Genomic DNA, 19,361 nt, shown 5'->3' with positions numbered 1-19,361 from the left:
CAAAGTTTTAAAGATTTTTAAATGGGAGCGAGCGAGGCACGGAGCCGGGAGGAGGCGGAGGCGGGGGGCTGCCCGGAGCCTGCACCTACCTCTGCTTCCATCGGTGGGCGCACGCTGACTCCTCCATGCGCGCGGGGGTGCAGCCCAGAGACACGCGGGCCGGCGGGGGGAGCGGCGGCGGCCAGCGCGAGCCGGGGCGCGCGCCGGCTTCTCTCCATCATCCCCCGCCAGCCGCGGTTGCCCTGGCAACGGGGAGGATGCAGCAGCATCAGCACCAGGCATGAAGGATGCTCAGGAGCCGGGGATGGGGAGGGAGGGAGGGAGCGGGCGGCGGGGGGGGGCAGCCCCAGGGCTGGGGGGAGGGGTGGGTTAGGAAGGGGGAGGGGCAGGGTTAGGAGGGGGGCGGCCAGGGTTTGGGGGAGGGCTAGGAAGGGGGACTTGCGGGGCGGGGGCAGGTGAGCAAGGGGGAGGGGAGTGGGGAAGCCAGGGTTGGGGGAGGGTTAGGCGGGGGGAGAGCCAGGATACGGGGGGAGAGGGCAGCTGGGGGAGGGGGAGGGTTAGGAGTGGGGAGGGCTAGGAAGGGGGGAATCCCAGGACTTGGGGGAGGAAGGGGAGGGGCAAGGTTGGGGGGAGCCCCAGGGGAGAGGGAGGAAGGGGGGAGGCCAGGTTTTGGGGGGAAAGGGAGAGTGTGTTTGTGTGTTTGCTGTGCTTTTGTGGCTCTGATGTTGGGGGGTGGGTTAGGGGGGTATGGCTGCATGGCTGTGGGTGTTGTGAGTGTAAGGGGGGGCTGTGTAACACAACACCCTTTTCTCCTGCTGCACCCCTCACTCCGGCTCTCGCGCGCGCTTTTCAGCTTCAAACTTTCACAGAGAAAATTGCGGGCATCATTTGCACAGTGATGAGGAGTTTGCATGCGGTAGAGACACTCCGAAGTCCAAGTTTTCCCTGCAACACTGTTGTGGGCGATCCGGGTCGAGGGCAGAGAGCAGGGAGGCAGTATTGCAGCGTACTGCCTGCAGGAGATGGTTTGGGAAATTCAGAATCCTACATGCCAGATAACCCAGAGACGTCGATGCATAGTCAGAATTTAAAGTGCTTCGTGCAATAACGCCGAATGTGATTTGAAATATACATTGGAAGTGGAGCTCATCTGTGCAGTATTTGAGAATGGAGCATGGGAAATATCTTGGGAACTAATAATCTGACATGCCAAAAATAACCAAGAACTTTTTATGCAGTGCATATTCAGAATGTAAAGTGCTCTGTGCAGTCAGATCAAAGGGCATTGGCAGTGGAGGGGGTGTGAGCAGGATTTTAGAATACTGGGTTTGGGATATTTGGGAAGTTAAGTTTTATATGCCAAAGAATAAAGAAGTGTGTGTGTGCAATGCCCACCAGAATTAAAAATACTGTATGCAACAGTTCCAACTATTATTGCAACTTGCACTGGAAATGGAGGGTGTGGGAGCAGTATTTGAGACTGCAACATGCAGGATATTTTGGAAATTAAGTTTTACATGCCAAAAATGCAGAGGTGTTTATGCAATGCCGAGCCAGCGTTCCATGTACTAATTGCAATAATTCTGACTATAACTGGCAATGGGTATTTGGGAGCGAACAGCATGGTGTGCCCTATTGTATGATATTGCATGGTGCAGATTTTGGAAATTAAGAGCATTACATTAGAATAATCAAGATATTTTTATGCAACGCATATTCAGATTTAAACACATTGCATACAATAATCCAGATTATGATATCCAATACAGCACAAACCCCTACATAACCCGCTGTATAGTGAGGCTTAAGAATGTTGCCTGAAGTGGATATTGAGTGTTTGAAACAAAATAATTAGGCTGTTGTATGAAATTCATAGTTAAAATTAAGAATATTCTATGCCATCGTTCCGAATATTGTGTGCAATAGGGATTGGCAATGGAGAGCATTGTGGCAAAATTTCAGAGTATTGAATGCCCAAGAATTTGGAAATTCAGTGTCTTTTGTGCCAAAGCAATGAAGAACATTTTGTACAATGCACACTTAACATTGAAAGCACTATAGTCAATAAAGAGTTTGCAATATGTATTTGGAAAGGAGAATATTGTGTGCTAGGCTCATGAATATTACCTGTAGGGTTATTTGGAAATTAAGAGTTTGATATGCAAAAATAATGAAGAGATTGTTTCATGCAGTGCATATTGAGAAAGAAAATACTCTATGCAACACCCCCTCTCCCATAATATTGTAGGTAACGCACTCTGAACTGACCATTTCATATAAGGTGTGTAGGGAAGGGTTAGAATGTTGGATACAATTAGTATTGAATATTGTATGCAAAATAATTAATTACATGAAATGCATATGTATTATTAAGAGTACACTATGCAGCAGTTGAGTTTGATATCCAATTAGTGTAACTATGGAGTGTTGTATGCAATATATACATATATAGTTGGTATGAAAGGTTTATATGAAAAATATTATTGTGTGGGATGCATATGGAAATTAGTAGGATTATACAGAATAATTATATGCATTGCATCTTGAGAATGAGAGCGGATACATTAGTGGCAATTAAAAGTGTTGTGTGCAACTTTAATTTAGAAATGAAGTTTAGGGCATAAATCCAGTGAGATTTTAAGATTATTGTACGAAATAATTAAGAGAACACAGAAATAAAAAATACCACAGTGAAGATAGATTTTAAATTATTATATACAATACTTAATTGTACATTTGGGGGATTTTATATTAAAGAGATGGAAGGATCCTCTATACAATATTTGGAAGGATATAATATGCAATATGTGAAAGTATTGCATGCAATATATATGAAGAATTAATGGTATTACATGCAGAAGTATTAAGAATATTCTATACAATCTAAGAGCATTATTCTGAGAGTTAGAAGAATATGAAAAATAACCCAGAGAATTGATAAGAACTGGGATCATTGTATGCCAAAATTATGAGTTTTACATGCGGTGAATACTGGGAGTTAATAGAATTATTTGCCAAAAATCAGAGCAAAATCGCAGCCTGAATGTTGGAAATTAAGACCATTACACACAATACTTGAAGTTGCTGCATCCGTGTTTCACAGACCTGAAGAACAATAAAGGGGATTGTGCGGCAGTATATACAAGGGATTTCAAAAGACCATTTGATGTATTTTCCACTGAAAATAAAGAGTGTGATAGGCAGAAATCATTCAGATGGGGTTTGGGGGTTTTTGCATGCAGTAGATATGAGACATTGAGAGGAATATGAGTCAAGATTTTAAAGCATTTTGGGCAAAATTGAGAAAGCAGCTTATTAGCCCTAGCACAGTGAGAATAAAGAGAATTGCATGTATGGAGAAATCGCAAGAATTCAGAGTACAGTATCAAATATATTAAATTCAGAGCATCATTAGAATTTGAAGTAGTATGTGCAGAAATTAAGGCTAACCTTTGCAAAACTGGTTGTCTACAGTTTGTGCTCCGAAAGTCAAATTTCGTCCGTGAAATACTGTTTTAAAATATGGCTTTATCAGTTTAGCTGTAGTCACCCCCAACTTACGAAATTTTGGCCTAACTGGCTTGTGTGATATACATTCATAAACGGAGAGTACTGTGTATATAGCGAGATCGAGAATTAGAGTATTCTTTGAAAGATAATTGGGACCATGATAAACTATTGTAGAATTGAGAGCATTTTATCCCAAGAATTGAGCATTGCATGCAATATATCAGAGTTTAAATTTTTTGCAAAATACTTAAAATCAGGGAAAGGGTTCCTCCCCGTCTGGAAAATTAACTGCTGTATTTGTAATCATGGTGTGGAAGAGAGACTGGGCTTCTGTGTGTCTGAAAACAGAGGGTTCGGTGCGATACATATTGGGCTTGAGGTCTAGTGCACAATATATATGACAATGCTGATTTCACTTCAAGTGCTCTGGGAGTGAGAATTAATTTTATATAACATGATACTGAAAATTTGTGCATGTTGTAATGCATGTTGAAAATCGAGACTGGCGCGTGCAACATACATTAAGGACTCGGCTCAGATGTGAAATCTTATTGCAGGCAGTATAAATTCACCTTTCTGTGCTCACTGGAAGCGAAGTTTGGAGATAATTTGAGATAATTACAGTCAAGCCATATTACATGCAACATACATTAAGCATCGTCTGCATTTTGATAGTTTAGAATGTGCATGCAATAATTAAAATGAATGCAACATAGATTCACTGTTCTGTGCAATAATTGAGATTAGGGCATGAAGTGAAGCTTGGAAATGAAGACTTGCCGGCAAGAACACCAAGAATTAAGACTAGAATTCAATGCAGGGTTTTAGAAAGAGCAAAATCACTTCAGAAGCATTGGGGTTCATTAGCTAGAGTGTCACACTCGCGTAAAAGTGCTCAGAATAGTCTCAGGATCCGCTGGTGAGGCTGGAGCTGGTGTGCACGACGCAGCGAGGCGTTTATACCGTGCAGCCAGGTCTGCCGATGGTGTCGCTCCGGGGAAATGGGCGGAAAAATGCCGACTTGCACCAGCACAGGGCCTGGCCCAGAGCCCTTTTCTGTAGTGTTTGTCGAGTGCTGGCCATAGCCTGGAATTCTCCTTTCGGGGGAAGAACACAGAGCCCGAGGAAACGGCCGCCCCAGCAGCTCCAGACCATCGGCACCCCACCCTGCCTGCTAACAGGCCTGAAAGAATCAGGAGAATCATTTCCTGGGGGAAAACAAACCGCACCCCAAATCGGCCTGAATTTTGGACCCAAACCTAACCCACCCCTTGCAGAAAGGCTGGCTCCCTCGCCGAAGGTCTCTATGTTCGTTTACTGTTAATTCATCCTCACACGCCCAGCCTGCCTGCTGCTGACATGTCTAATGCTTTGTGTGTCATTCCAGCCCTGCGCCTGACCGCAGAGCTTGTGTCCAGGCTAATAAAAAACAGACAGCAGGTCACGTCCGCTGCTAGGAAGGAGGCAGACACCTCGCGCATGCAGCTGCCTTGGAGGTGGGAGGGGGATCCTGGAAATTAACAGTGGCCTCTGGAAAAATCCAACTCTGAGTTGCAAGGAACTGAACCCCAACAGAGCATGCTCTTTGCCCACCCTCCAACTCAATGTAGGCTGGGGGTGGACGAGGTCTTTGCAGTCTCCACGCAAAGCTTTGATTGAATGTTCGGTGTGGTACCTTCCATCCACGCTGAGCTGAAAGAGGAAACGCTTCCAGCCCCCGTCCCACTAGACCCACTCCCTTCTCAGAGCTGGGGAGAGAACCCAGGAGTCCTGGCTCCCAGCCTCCCTGCTCTAACCACCAGACCCCAGTCCCGGAGCTGAGGATGGGACCCTGGAGTCCTGGCTCCCACTGTGTGGCACATTCCAAAGTGGTTTCCTAACGACCTCGTCTCATTAGCCCAAAGGAGAATTCTATCTGGATCCTGTCCTGACCCACCCCCAGTGCATCTCCACGGGATCCACATGGCTTCCTAGAGAGGGGTAAGGCCAATACCTGCCTGGGGGCATAAGGGCCCTGGCACTAGGCCCAGCTTGGACACTCCCTGGCACCCTGTCCTGGCAGAGCGGCGGGGAGGGGCATGTCTCCGAGGGGATGGCACAGCTCCAGCCAGGTTTGGGTCACCACTGCTGGGGGCTGCCCAGCTCTGGGAGGGGAGTGGGGGTCTGGTGGGGCTGGGAGCCAGAACTCCTGGGTTCTCTCCCTAGATCTGGGAGGGAGTGGGGTCTGGTGGGTTAGAACAGGGGAGGCTGGGAGGCAGGACTCCTGGGTTCTCTCCCTGGATCTGGGAAGGAGCGGGGTCTGGTGGGTTAGAGCAGGGGGGGGCTGGGAGCCAGGACTCCTGGGTTCTCTCACTGGCTCTGGGAGAGGGATGGGGTCCGGTGGTTAGAGCGGGGGGCGGGCCTGGGAGCAGGACTCCTGGGTTCTCTCCCTGGCGGGGCGTGTGGGTGCCGAGGGGCGGAGGGGGACAAATATATAGAGGGGTGGAGCCACCTGGCGGCCGTTCAGCGCACAGCAAGAGCTGAGACAATGGCAGAGCCCCGGCTGCTGCCCCCTCGTGGCCAAAGCGGCGTCAGCAGCCCCCGCCCGCAACGCCTGAGGCTTCATTGAGACGGATCCGCCCCGCCCCGGCTGCCAGGGTCTCCCCCCCCCCCCCCCGCCCCCCTGCCAGGGTCCCCCCAGCTCCCCCCAGGCACCCACCTCCATCCCTGCCGGGCTCCTTCCCTGCCCAGCCCAGGATGGAGCCCGGGCTGCTGGGGCAGGGGCAGGTGTCTGCTCTGCCGGCCCCCCGCCCCATGCCCTACCCTATAACCTGGGCTAGGCCCTGGCCCCAGAGCGCCCTCGAGCCGGGGCCGGGGGCAGATCCGTGGGAGGGCGCCACCCGAGGGGAGACCAAGCCGGGGGAGGGAGCGTGGGGCAGGGAGGGAGCCGATGAAGCCGGGAGCCTGGCAGGAGCGATTCCTGCCAAACACATGCAAGGGGGAGCTGGCCCAGCTTCCCCCCCTCCCGGTTGGGGTAACACCCCTGAGAGTGACGGGGGGCCTAATTTCCCAGCCACAGGAACAGGGCAGGTGGTGTGGCCAGGAGAGGGCCAGCTTGGGGGAGGGGGCAGGAGACACCCCCATGTGGCCAATGGAGTGGAGGGTGCCAGGGACCCCCAGGCCCTACGCTCCCTGCTCCCCAACAGCCCCTCAGGGGCCCTGCAATGGGCCAGATCCCCAGGGGTCCGCCCTGGGGGAGGGTCACACCCCCACTTCCCAGACTGAGCCTCTGGGCTCCAGCCCTCCTGCCTCACCCCGGGAGCTGTGCCCAGCGCGGCCAGGGGAGCCGGGCTGCTGGGGGCTTCGTGCCTGCCGCAGGGATTGACGCCCCTCGGGCGGGGCGGGGCGGGGCCTGCACGGCAGAGCGGGGCATGAGCACCCCACGCAGCCACGCTGCAGCAAAAGGCCCAGTCTCCCCATCTCGAGCCGGCGGTTGCTGGGTAGCAGGGACCCCACGGCCTTGCAGACCCTCCCTTGATCCCGCTCAGTCGCAGCCAGGCCTCCAACAGCCACTTCATCCTACCCCAGCCAGGAGGCAGGAGCAGACACTGGCACATCCAGGGCAAAGGTGGAGCAGGGCAGGCGGGGGGAGAATTTGAAGAACTAGCACGAGACGCCAAAACAAACCGCAGGGGGGCCTGGAAGAGCAAGGTGCAGAAGAGCAGGCAAGGGAGACGGGAGACGGTGAGGGGATCTTTCCCTCAGTTTCTCGGCGGAGGATCTGGGGGAGATTCCCACACTTGAGCCAGTCTTTTGAGGTGACAAATCTGAGGCACTGTCCCAGATTGAGGTGTCTGTAGAGGAGGGTTGGGAACAAACCGATAAACTAAGCAGTAGTAAGGCACCAGGCCCAGATGGGATTCACCAAGGGTCCTGAAGGAACTCAAAAGTGAAACTGCAGAACTGCTCACCGTGGTAGGTAACCTACCGCTTGGTCCCCATCTGCTCCAGACGACTGACAGAGGTAAAAGGCTCCAGCGGGGACCCCGGCAATTCCAGGCCGGCGAGGCTGACTTCAGTCCCAGGCACGCTGGCTGAAACCATCGTGAAGAACACAGACCTTGGGGAAGAGTCAACAGGGCTTTTGTGAAGGGAAATCAGGCCTCCCCAGCCCACCAGAGCTCTCTGAGGGGTCAACGAGCGAGTGGACAAGCGGGACCCAGTGGCTGCAGCGTCCATGGACTGTCAGGAAGCCTCTGACAAGGCCCCTCACCAAAGGCTCTTAAGCAAACTAAGAGGGCAGGTCCTTTCTGGATCAATATCTGGTTAAAAGACAGGAAGCAAAGGGTCGGGATAAATGGTCATTTTTCACAGTGGAGAGGGGTAAATAGCAGGGTCCCCCCTGGGCTCTGTACTGGGATCAGGCCTATTCAACATGTTCACAAGTGAGCTGAAAAAAGGGGTTAACAGTGAGGTGGTAAAATTTGCCGATGACACAAAATTACTCAAGATAGTTAAGGCCAAAGTCGATGGCGAAGAGTTACAAAGGGATCTCGCCAAACTGGGTGACTGGGCAACACAATGGCAGATGAAATTTTATGCTGATAGGTGCAGAGTAATGCGCATTGGAAACCATAGTCCCAAGAATGCACACACAATGATGGGGTCCAAATTAGCTGTTACCACTCAAGAAATATCTCGGCGTCATTGTGGAGAGTTCTCTGAAAACATCCACTCACTGTGCAGCCAGCGGCCGTCAAAAGTGAACAGAACGCTGGGAGCCATTAGAAAAGGGAGAGATAATAAGACAGAAAATATAATGTCTCCGTATAACCCCCTGGTACGCCCACGCCTTGAATACTGCGTGCGATCTGCTTGCCCCATCTCAGAAAAGATAAATTAGAACTGAAAAGGGTACGGAGAAGGGCAGCAGAAAGGATGAGGGGGATGGAACCGCTACCATATGAGGAGAGATTAATAAGACCGGGACTGTTCTGCTTGGAAAAAGAGTCGACGACGGGGGGATATGCTAGAGGGCTATAAAATCATGACTGGTGTGGAGAAGGTGAATAAGGAAGTGACACAAGAACCTCTGCTCACCAATGAAATTAACAGGTGGCAGGTTTAAAATAAAGAACAGGAAGTGTTTCTTCATGTAGCACAGTTAACCTGTGGAACTCACTGCCAGGGGCTGGTGTGAAGGCCAAAACTACAACACCCTGGAGGATAGGTCCCTCTGCGGCTACTGGCCAGGAAGATCAGGGTCCCAACAGGGATGTATCGGTTAACGGGTTAAACTTTTACGCATCAGTCTTATGGAACAAGCCCCCTTGTTCCCCATGTTAACTCCTTAACAGTTCACCGACAGAATTTTAATAGGTTACACGGTTACTATTTTTAAACCCTATTCACATGCCTGGGACCCAACCCCATGCTCTAGGTGTCCCTAGCCCCTGCCTGCCCGGCGCTGGGCATGGATCCCTCGAGTCCTGGTCTGTTCATTCCCTCTGAAGCACCTGGCACCAGCTGCTGGGACCCTGGGCGAAGCTGGCCCCAGGTGGCTGCTCCGTCTCCTGCTCTGCTCCAAGAGCAGCTTTGGAACCCTTCTGCCCCCTGGGGTATCAATGCAAAGTACATAGGGAAACTGAGGCATGCCTAGGAAATCAAATTACAGCAGTTGCCTCTGGGCAGATCCTTGGATCCTGGCTTGGGAACTGTGGGTCCCCCAGACACCCCAGCTTTCAGCTGCATAGGGGCGGCAGCCTGGAGAGGTGAGAGGAAGAGCAGGGGGAGGTGATTAGCCCAGTGGCCAGGACACGCCCCCACCCTGTGGGAGAACCAGGGCACCAGCAGCCCAAGAGCTGGGCTGACGGGACCACATCCTCTGGCACCGGCCCAGCGCTGTTCTCCAAAGGCCTGCACTGGACACGGAAAAGGCGGCTCCGTGCAGTCTCCTTCAAGGGGACTCGGCACCACCCGACTTCCCACTCGGGGAAGAGCCAAACACGCTACTACAGCTGGTCTCCTGGGTCCCAGTCCAGCCGGGGAGAGGGGGGCTGGGAGCCAGGACTCCTGGGTTCTACCCCTGAGCAGGGAAGGAAGAGCAGCAGCCAGGACTCTGGGGTTCTTCCCCAGGCTGGTGGAGAAGGAACAGGCACTTTCCGCTCAAGGAGAGTCTCCTCGACAAATTCTCTTTGTTTTATTGATTTTTCCACCCCCTGATACAAGACGCTGCAAAGCCATTTGTCGGAAAGATCAAGTTGGGCTATTTGGTTGGGGTTTTTTTTTCTTCTTCTTCATCTTTTGCTTAAAAAAATACCATCTATTTAAATAATTACACCAGCTGACACCCCCTGCCCCTGGGGCTCAGAGGGCAAATTCCTGCAGCCGCTTCCTGAGCCCTGTTCCCACCCCCCCCAATATATTTATATTATGTACAAATCGCCAGAGAACAGGAAAACGTCCCGAAGAAAACCGACTCCAAGGTTCCCCCCCCCCCCCGACTCTCCCCAGCCTTCGGGGGAGGCAGCCAAAATGACAGCAGGAGGAAAACCAGGTCTGCGTCCTGAAAATAATTAAAGGTCAAGTCTCCTTGTCACCTGTGCCCCTGCCCGGGGACACAAGCCCCGGCGAGGGGGCTGGCCCCATGCCCTGTGTGTCTGGAGTTGCCTGTCCTGCCTCTTCACCAATACAGGAGGGGCATCACTGAGTCCAGTGCTCGGCCCAGCCCTGGCTGAGGGCTCCCGGGGCCGGCTGGCAGCTGGCACAGTTGGAGGCCTGCAGGCTGGCAGAGGTTTGCCCTGTGGCAGCACACAGACCGGGTCAGGCCGTTCTCAGGAGTCTCTGTGGCCCAAGTGGATGAGCTCCAGTGGCTCAGAAAAAAGTACAGACCGAGACCTGGGAGAGAAGAAAGAGAAGGGTAAGTGCCAGGTGCAGGGCGGGCACTGCCATGGCCCAGCATCACAGGGGGAGGGCTCAGGGCAACAGCAGAGGGACCCCCCACGCACCATATGGCTCCCTACCCAACCCTGGGCAGATTCCTCTGCTAGCACCCAGAAGCAGCCAGGGCAGGAGTGGCAAGCACACAAAGAGGCCACGGCTAGCACCCAGGGGGACAGTGGCTAGCGTGGGGGGGACGATATGACAGGGGGAACTGGGAGTGATGGTGGCACCCATAGGGCTGGGACCCAGGGTCAGATGGGGCTGGTGGTGATGGTGGCTAGTGTGGGGGGTGGGGGGGGGGCGCGCACTGGTGTGTGTGGGGGGGGGGGGAGGGGAGGAGACTGGGGGGAACAGTGGCTAGCATGGGGGGGAAGGGACTGTGGGTGATGGTGGCCAGCATGGAGGGAGGGGAGGGGAGGGGAGGGGAGGGGAGGGGAGGGGGTGTGTATGCGTGGTGGGCGGGGAACAGGAGTGATGGTGGCTAGCACGCAGGGCGCTGGGACCCAGGGTCAGATGGGGCTGGTGTGTGTGTGCGCGCAGCTACCAGAGGTGGAAGAGGCCGGCTAACACCCAGCAGGGGCAGGGAGAGCTACATACCCCGACTGAATTCCCCGGAGGCCAGGCTGCGCCCCCGCCCCACAGGGGCCGTCACTGGGGTCCGAGGCTCTCCAGCAGCAGCCGGCGCCCCTCCTCGTAGTCATCCTCGTCCACGTTGACCAGCAGCCGGATGGCCTCCTGCCCCACGGCGTCCTTGAGGGACTCGGTGAGGAAGACGCCCTTGAGGGCCTCCAGCAGCGAGCCGTTCATGTAGTCACTCCAGAAGGCGTCCAGGTAGGAGAGCTCTGAGAACTTGATGTCGCAGATGATGGAGCCCAGGTCGCGCGACTTGAGGATGGTGTTGGACTGGCCGAAGATGTCGAACTGGCGCTCCAGCCGGTGCTGCTTGTTGGACAGCACGTTCTGCCGCAGGACAGGCTCGTGCTGGCAGAACTCGGCACGCACCCGCAGCCGGATGTCTGGGGGGAAGAGGGACAGAGAGAGAGGGAGGGGAGGGAAGGAGAGACATGGGGCGTTAGAGCCACAGGGCACAGGCCAGCAGCACACAGAGACCGCGCGCTCATGCAGTGTGACGTTGGGGGGGAGGGCGGCTCTGAACAGGCCTAGGGGCCAGCCCACCAAGGGCTCCGGATTCCCTCCCTAGAGCATCCTCTCGACACAGGGCTACAGCCAAACCTTGCCAAACGTCCACCTGGTACCCCTGGCAGCTCAGACCCACCAGCCCCAGCTAGCCAAGACCCTCTGGAGCAGCTCTGTGGGCCCACATAGCCCAGCCTTCCCCTGCCCCAGCTCCCACCCAGCCAGTTTGCCTCCCCACTGATCCACCAGGGCAGCTCTGCCCCAGCCCCGCTCTCTCCTTAGATTTCCCCCATCGCGAAGATGCAGCCCATCCTGGGACTGTGCCTGCTGTGAGAGATCAGCGCCCCATTGCTGGGGGGCTGAGAGTGACTGACGATCTCCTCAGCTGGCTCTTCCTGCCCTAGCCCCGCTCAGCTGGTTGGAGGATCTGCTTTTCCAGCCTCCCGTCCCCCAGATTTGGCAGGGTTTGGCTGCTGCCATGCAGCCGGGAAGAGGTGGGGTGTAGTTTTGGATCAGCCGCCAGTAAGGCCAAAACCGAACAGGGGGTGTCAAAGGGAAAATAAACAACGGCTACAGAGCAAGATACGGTCACATAAAGAACCCGAGAGGCAGGTGGGTGTTACATACGCTCTACAAGGCCGTCTGCTTTAATGGCTCTGTCTTGTGGTCCTCACCTGTAGAAGCATTAACTCAGAGTGCAGTCACAGCCCCGGCCTCCACTGCCAAGGCAACCCCGCCCAGAGCCCATGACCCCCAGAACCACACCGTTCTGTTGACACTGCGAGACACCCCCCACCTTCCAGCAAGGGGGCAGTGCTAGAGTCCTGCCCAATGCAGGCTGCCAGAGGGGCAAGGTGGTGGTGATGAGCTCCGACAGGCAAGGGGCTGGCAGAGGTGTGCTGAGACAGGATGCCCATTTTGGCCACGTGATTGGGCTTGGTACCCTTGCCCAGAGCCCTTCTCACCCGTTAGGGCTGTGGTCTGTCTGGGAGGCCAGCACAAGCTGTGATCAGAGTCCCTGTCTCTCCAGGGTTCAGAACAATCGGGAGTCAGGCAATCCAGACTGGGGGTGGGGGGGTGGTGTCGCAGGGTGCCCTGGCAGCAATCCCCACCCCTAAGCCTCCTGCTCAGATCTCCCGCCCGAGCCTGCTCCTCCAGATGCCAGCGACACGCTGAGTGGCTGACAGCTTCCTTCCGTTTTACTGACACCACACACAGCTGGGACACAGCAATACCTGCTCTACCTGGAGGCTTGGCTCAAGGGATCCCTGAATCCACAAACAGCAGGGGGCAGCTGTCACTGGGATCCTGCTCCCTTCTTGGAAGGGCTGGCAGGACAGGACTGGGGTCACCTCCTCCCCCAGAGATCAAGCCTGCCCACCTGTGGCTGGGAGAGATGGGGCCCTGAGCAGCTGCTGAGGTTACAGACATTTGGGGCTGCTGCCCCCTCCCAGACTAGTGGCCCCCTGGGGCCCTGAAGGACCGGGACATGGACAAGGCATGCCCAGCCCCACAGAGGGGACAAGCTGTTGCCAGCAGCTGGGGAAAGCCATGGGTCGCTCAAAGCAAGCAGCTCAAAGCTGTAAACGACCAAGCACCGCGGAGTGGGGGCTGCTGCTCTGATGGCTCCCCACATGCTATCGTGTGAGGGTCAGACTGAGCAGAGCTGACTAGCAGGAGTGACCAGCTGACCGGGACTTTGGCACTAGTAGCCCGGAGTCCCCACACCTCGGGTGGGTGAGCTAGTCCCTCGCCAGGACGGGCACTGGCAACCTCTGCTGCCAGGTCTGCGCAGAGCTCATTACATACACGGACCTGGGCCTCACCAGCATCTGTGGGTTCTGTCCCTCCCAGCCCAGCTAACAGGCAGAGCTGCTGGGGCCAGGGGCTGCCCTGGCGCAGGGGCACCACAGGGGCTATGCTCTGAAGTGAGTTTGGGTTTTTACCAGAGCCTGGTACTCGGCCCGCCTGCATGGGCCGATACTTATGCTTTTCCAGTGGGTTGATCTCAACTGTGGACCGAGAGAAACAGGGTTCAAAGTTTTTAGCACATGGTAACAGCAAGATATCACTCTGGGCATCAATACGGCAAAGAACCTCAGCTGCGGGGGGGGCTGGCTGCTGACTGGACACCAGGCTGGGGGGTCGAGAGGCACCCCCTGTCGAATCGGGGGAGCAGTTGGAGGCTCACTCTTGCTGGGCAAGAGTGTGGGGGAATAGTGAAACAGCAGGGGTGGGCTGCTAACCAGGCTGTGCTGAGGAGTGGCTGGGGGCGTATCAGCCTGGCAGCTGGCAGGAAGGTGCCAGGTTCCAAGCCTGTTCTGTGGCTCCAGCAGCGACCAGCGGCACGGGTTGGGGACCATCTGAGACATGAACTACCGGCTGTCTGCTCCTGGATGGAGTCGGGCAGGAATCCAGCACGCTGGGGATTGGGGGCTATTCAGTCCATCCCCCGTTCTCACTGGCACCCCAGCATGCGAGCTGGCATGCAGCAGCCGCTCCCATCAGCCCTGCTGGGGGTCTGTGGCACAGACTCCCCGCCGTGCCCTTCTGGAGCAGCCAGACCCTCTTGGCAGGGACATAGGAGCTGTCCCAAAGGGGGGGTGGGCTCAGCACTGCTGAGGTCTCTCTGGATCAGCATGCATGTGGGGGGAGCCCTCTGTCAGAGCCCTGCAGTGGGGGTTTAAAGCACACATTCAAAACATGATGGGTTTCACCGACAACTGCAGGAGAGATTGGGTGCGCTGGAGTCAGTTACCTTTGCGAGACAGTTCTGAGTAGCTTGCATTAGAGACACAGGGTCTCTTTATCATCAACTTTTGCTTAGTAACCTGGAATTTAAACGGTGGATTGAGAGAGAATTGGCAGAAATCAAGTAGCAGCAGCAGCAACAAAAAATCGTGATCCCAAGGAAAATCAGACCAGTCACCAGGCCCTAGCCTGGAAGGCAGACAGAGGGGAGGACACAGCCTCCTGGGGCTCAGGAAAGTTACGAATGAAGAGCTGCCGTCTGGACCTCGCCAGCGCTCCTGGGACTTGTGCCCCCAAGAAGCAAGGTAACATTATCAAACAGACAGGCAACAATCTAGCGTGGAAGGGAGCTTAGGGTCCGGTCCGTGCACCTACCCGCCGGATGGCTTAGCTGCACCGTGAAGCTGCAGTACTGACACTCACTGAATTATTTTTGAACCTTCTTCGTTAGAACCCATGGCCTGCAAATTGGTCAAACGGGAAGAGAGCGTTTTTGTGCAGTTTGCTTTTCCGGTCATTCGCATCGCACCGACACAGACACCAGGACACAGAGCGGTGGTGATGCTGGTGCTCGGCACCCGGCTGGCTGAGCGGGGCGCATGGGTTATATGCTGGTCTCGGAGATAGAAATCCAGGCCACCGTCTTGGAATTGAGACAGCTACCCCCATGAAGGGCAGCATCTGGGCTCTAACAGAGCTAGGGGAGCAGTTGGGAACGGCCATGAGCCAGGCTAGGTTCCTAGAATTTAAGGTCAGTCGTGATCATTCCACTACCTAGTCTGCCCTCAGGTCATGGCTGACACCGAACAACTTCCATGTTGCTAGAAGCCACCCCCGCAGAACCTGCTAGCGGGGGGCCCCCCTAAGCCGGAGGAGCTCAGAGAACCCATGTTTGACTATCAGGCCCCGACCTTCTAGTCAGGTCTGTGGACTCTTGGAGCTGAAAAATGCTAAGTCCTGGCTCCGACAGGGCTTTCCATTGATAAGATCTCAAAGCACTTTACCAATTGGTCAGGATCGTTATCTCTAGGTTACAGATGTGGAAACTGAACCACAGAGAGGCAGCGTGACTTGCCTAAAACCCCCCACAGGGCAGTGGCTGAGCCGGGCCTAGAACCCAGGAATTTGGCAGCACCTGGGACTGGCACTTTACACAACCACCCACTGCAGGAGCCAGCCTCGCTGGCCTTTGCTAGTCTAAAGGCAGCGTCTGAGAAATAAGTTCCTGACGAGGCAGACAGAGGGCAGAGCCGAACCCCATGGCACCCCAAGAGGGGACAAAGCACAGTCCTAAGAGCTAGGTTGCTGTGGGCAGGATTGAAAGGAATAAGCATCAATCTCAGCTCTCTGCTCTGCAATAGCACCCAAGCACCTCAGTCCCACACCAGGCCCTCCCGTGCTAGGGGCTGTACAGACACGGAGGGGCTGGAATCAATCTGTTTGGGATTAGAATTTCTTGCAGCGGAACCAGCTTTCACTCAGTTATTTGCCTCTGTTAAATCCTCTGCTTTTTCCTCCTAGTCTGCACTGGCCCTGGGCTCAGCACCTAGACCAGCATATAACACAGGGTGGAAGTCAGGCCCCGTCCAGGCCAGCGCCCAACACCCGAGGGCCGGCACATCTCAGGCGTTTCCTCCCGCCCTCACGCAAGGTGTAGCCATTCGACAGTTAGAGCCATGAGAGAAGAAACAGAGCGGGGTGGCCAGGGGGACGGGACCCACAGGCTCACAGGAGTGGGCCAGGACTCCCTGCTCCCCCACAGGGCTGGGGTGAGGCACCCCACTGGACTTGCGCAGCGCCCCCTCAAAGTCATTGACACGGAAGGGGCCTGCACTTTGGTTAGAGATTCAGACCAGTGTCCCTGCCCCACCCCAGCTGGGGGAAGAGTGAGAGGCTCCAATCTATCCCCCACTAGGAACCAGAGCCTTTCCATGGCCTGGTCCAAAGGTGGGGGGGCCCTGGGCATGCGCCAGCCAGACACCTACCACAGGTCACTTTGGTGGGGGATGGGGGCTCCTGCTTGAGGGCAGGGACTGTCTTGGCCCCACGCCGCCTGCCGAGGGCACTGGCCCGTGCCCTGCCTCTGCTCACCCGCTTCCTCTTGCTGGAGTTGGAGCCTGGAGAAGAGAAGGAAGGTATGGGTAACAGGACAGAGGCAAGGGCTCAGAGCAGGGCAAGTGCTCGGAAGCAGAGCTCCACAAGGGAAATGGTGTCTAGTGGCTGGATCAATGGCACTGGGGAGCCAGGACTCCTGCTTTCTACCCCTGGCACTGGGAGAGGAGAGGGATTTAGGACCCACCTCCCATGCAGCCCTTGCCCTCAGCTCCCCACATATCCAGGGGGCGGGCACTGCTCCATGGGGAAGGAGAAGGAGCAGAATTTTCCACCACTACACATCAGGGCTGAGATCCATGCTCATTCCCCAGGGAATGGAGGCCTCCTCGGATGAGATAGGCCTGAAAAGAGGCCAATGGCCTGCGGTAATGCTCCCAGCTACGCAGAAGGGGAAGGGGTTGGTGCTGGCCGAGGGCTATACATCCCCTCCACCCCAGCATAGCCGACCACCATACCTGTCTCCCACTGATCGGGCTGGGTCTCTGCAGAGGCTGAGCCGAGGCAACTGTCCATCTGCCGGTCAGAAGCTGTCACAGACGGGCCGTAGGTGTATCGCTCAGGGGACACTAAGGGGGAGAAGAGAGGTGAGTTCCCCTGGGACAGCACCACAGTGCGATTCAGCGGATGGAAACCGTCCCCCTGTATGCCTCATTGTCCCAAATCTGGCTCAGAGCAGGCACACCTCAGAGCTCTCCACCCCCACAAATCCAGCCCCCTTCTCCTCCCAAGCCTTGGTACCTGTCCGCTGCCTCTTCAGGGTGACGTAGGGCAACAGGTCGTGCCTGGTCAGCAACCGCAGGAGCTGCAGTAGCTGCAGGAAATTGGTCTCATCACATCTCCCTCTCCTCTCCAGCTCCAGCAGCAGCTCCACCCCGTTCCTGGGCTGGTGCCGCTCGCCCATCACCTCTAGGCTCCCGGTTGCCTCCACCGGAGCTTGCCAGCGCCGGCTCCTCCTTTGCCAGCTCTCCAGAAGAGGCGAGGGGGTCTCTGCTCTGTCCTCCTCCACCACAGCCCACAGCCTGGGGTCCAGCGGGTGGGTCCAGGGCTGGGTCTCATCAAGGAGGAAGGAGAGCACAGCCACATCATTCTCCGTCAGCTGGGAGCCGATCACCTCGAACATGTGGTGCAAGGACACCATGCCGTAGTACTCCAAGCACTCCTCCTCCTCCCAGGGGTGGGAAATGACCGGCCGCTTCATCTCAGCCATCCCAGGTCACAGGCCTGCAGATCAGCTCTGGCTTTGGGTAGGGCAGTGGATGGGAAGCGCTTTCGGGCAGGTAAATGGGAGGAGACTTGAGGTCTGACACGTGCTAGGGCTCAATGGAGAATCCGTGCAGAATCTACAGCACAAGATCTCTCTGGGGACTCGAGTCCAAACAGCGTCTGCAAAAGGACACAGCAGGACTGTGAGCCGGAGCAGGAGAGCACCTGGTGCAATGTTGGGGAGAGGAAAAGCCAGAAAGTCATAGTATATCGGGGGGGAAGGGACCTCAGGAGGTCAGCTAGTCCAATCCCCTGCTCACAGCAGGCCCAATCCTCAATTTTTGCCCCAGATCCCTAAATGGCCCCCTCAAGGATTGAACTCAGAACCCTGGGTTTAGCAGGCCAATGCTCAAACCACTGAGCTATTCCTCCCCCCAGAGTCACACATAGCTCTTCAGAACAGAGCCAGGAATGACAACATAGCGCTCGGAACAGGGAACCAGGACACCTGGGTTCCGTCTCTAGTCCTCTGCTAAGCGTCGGGCTGCAATTCCCCCACAGACCTTAGAGCCCCGATGCCCTGCTCTCTCCCATTGGTCCCCACTCCTCTCCCCAAGCCAGAGATAGAACCCAGGAGTCCTGGCTCCCAGCCCCCAGCTCTAACCACCAGCCCCCACTCCCCTCCCAGAGCTGGGGACAGACCCCAGGAGTCCGACCCCCACTCTAAGCACCACTCCCCCTGCAGAGCTTGGGTGCCGTAAATGGCTGTTTCATGGCTGAGTGGCATGATGGCTCCCCACAGAGGTGTCCCAGAGCAAAGGCGCCACAAGGTGGCAGCAACCAGACAGACAAGAAAAACAACACAAGCTGCCAACACAGCCCCACGCCCTTCGCCTGTCTCCCCCCAGGCAAATGTGGCCACAGCCTAGCCCTGCCCCCTTGCCTGTACCCCCCCAGCCCGCCACAGCCCCCCCCAGCCCCCCCCAGCCTGAACCCTCCCCCCCCAGCCCGCCACAGCCCCCCCCAGCCTGAACCCTCCCCCCCAGCCCGCCACAGCCCCCCCCAGCCTGAACCCTCCCCCCCAGCCCGCCACAGCCCCCCCCAGCCTGAACCCTCCCCCCCAGCCCGCCACAGCCCCCCCCAGCCTGAACCCTCCTCCCCAGCCCGCCACAGCCCCCCCCAGCCTGAACCCTCCCCGCCAGCCCGCCACAGCCCCCCCCAGCCTGAACCCTCCCCCCCCAGCCCGCCACAGCCCCCCCCAGCCTGAACCCTCCCCCCCCAGCCCGCCACAGCCCCCCCCAGCCTGAACCCTCCCCCCCCAGCCTGCCACAGCCCCCCCCCAGCCTGAACCCTCCCCCCCCAGCCTGCCACAGCCCCCCCCCAGCCTGAACCCTCCCCCCCCAGCCTGCCACAGCCCCCCCCAGCCTGCCACAGCCCCCCCCAGCCTGTACCTCCCCCTCTCCCGGCCCCCCGCCTGCCACGGCCTCGCCTGGCCCCCCACCTCACCCAGGTCTCGCCGCCCCAGCCGCTGCTTGGCTCCTTCTGGCACCTTCGATCCCTCTGCGCATGCGTCTCCCCTCAACTGCCACCCTCGGCCCCACCTTGCGCATGCGTCCCTCCAACCGCTGCCGCCCTATCCCCGCCCCCAGCGCATGCGTCGAAGCCGCCCGGAGCACTGGGCGCACGCGCCACACTCGAACCCACCCACCGCGCAGGCGCGAAGC

The 19,361-nt window shown here is 56.5% G+C and overlaps 1 protein-coding gene across 2 annotated transcripts; it reads right to left on the bottom strand.

Annotated features, from left to right (window-relative positions):
• Positions 1 to 9,666: 9,666 nt before the first annotated feature.
• Positions 9,667 to 19,339, bottom strand: DEDD2 (death effector domain containing 2). 2 transcript variants are annotated; one of them, XM_007069676.4, is made up of 6 exons: positions 19,144 to 19,339; positions 17,173 to 17,817; positions 16,890 to 17,000; positions 16,305 to 16,436; positions 11,029 to 11,447; positions 9,667 to 10,386 (listed from the first exon to the last, which is right to left on the bottom strand). In XM_007069676.4, the coding sequence occupies exons 2-5, from the start codon at positions 17,639 to 17,641 to the stop codon at positions 11,080 to 11,082; spliced, it is 1,080 nt and encodes a 359-aa protein (XP_007069738.3). In that variant the 5' UTR covers positions 17,642 to 17,817; positions 19,144 to 19,339; the 3' UTR covers positions 9,667 to 10,386; positions 11,029 to 11,079. The 2 variants fall into 2 exon arrangements, with proteins under 2 accessions (XP_007069738.3, XP_043390956.1); XM_043535021.1 differs by having other exon boundaries at positions 17,173 to 17,862; positions 19,144 to 19,178.
• Between the last annotated feature and the right edge of the window lie 22 nt (positions 19,340 to 19,361).

The sequence above is a fragment of the Chelonia mydas genome, chromosome 24 (genome assembly GCF_015237465.2).
Source record: "Chelonia mydas isolate rCheMyd1 chromosome 24, rCheMyd1.pri.v2, whole genome shotgun sequence".
NCBI classification, from domain to species: domain Eukaryota; kingdom Metazoa; phylum Chordata; order Testudines; family Cheloniidae; genus Chelonia; species Chelonia mydas.
This window is presented reverse-complemented; position numbering and strand designations above follow the sequence as displayed.

Coding starts and splice junctions, on each gene's coding strand:
- DEDD2 (XM_007069676.4), bottom strand. CDS start 17,641: ATGGCTGAGATGAAGCGGCCGGTCATTTCCCACCCCTGGGAGGAGGAG. Junction 17,001..17,172: donor CCTGAAGAGGCAGCGGACAG/GTACCAAGGCTT, acceptor TCTCCCCCTTAG/TGTCCCCTGAGCGATACACC. Junction 11,448..16,304: donor CCCCACCAAAGTGACCTGTG/GTAGGTGTCTGG, acceptor TCTTCCCCCCAG/ACATCCGGCTGCGGGTGCGT.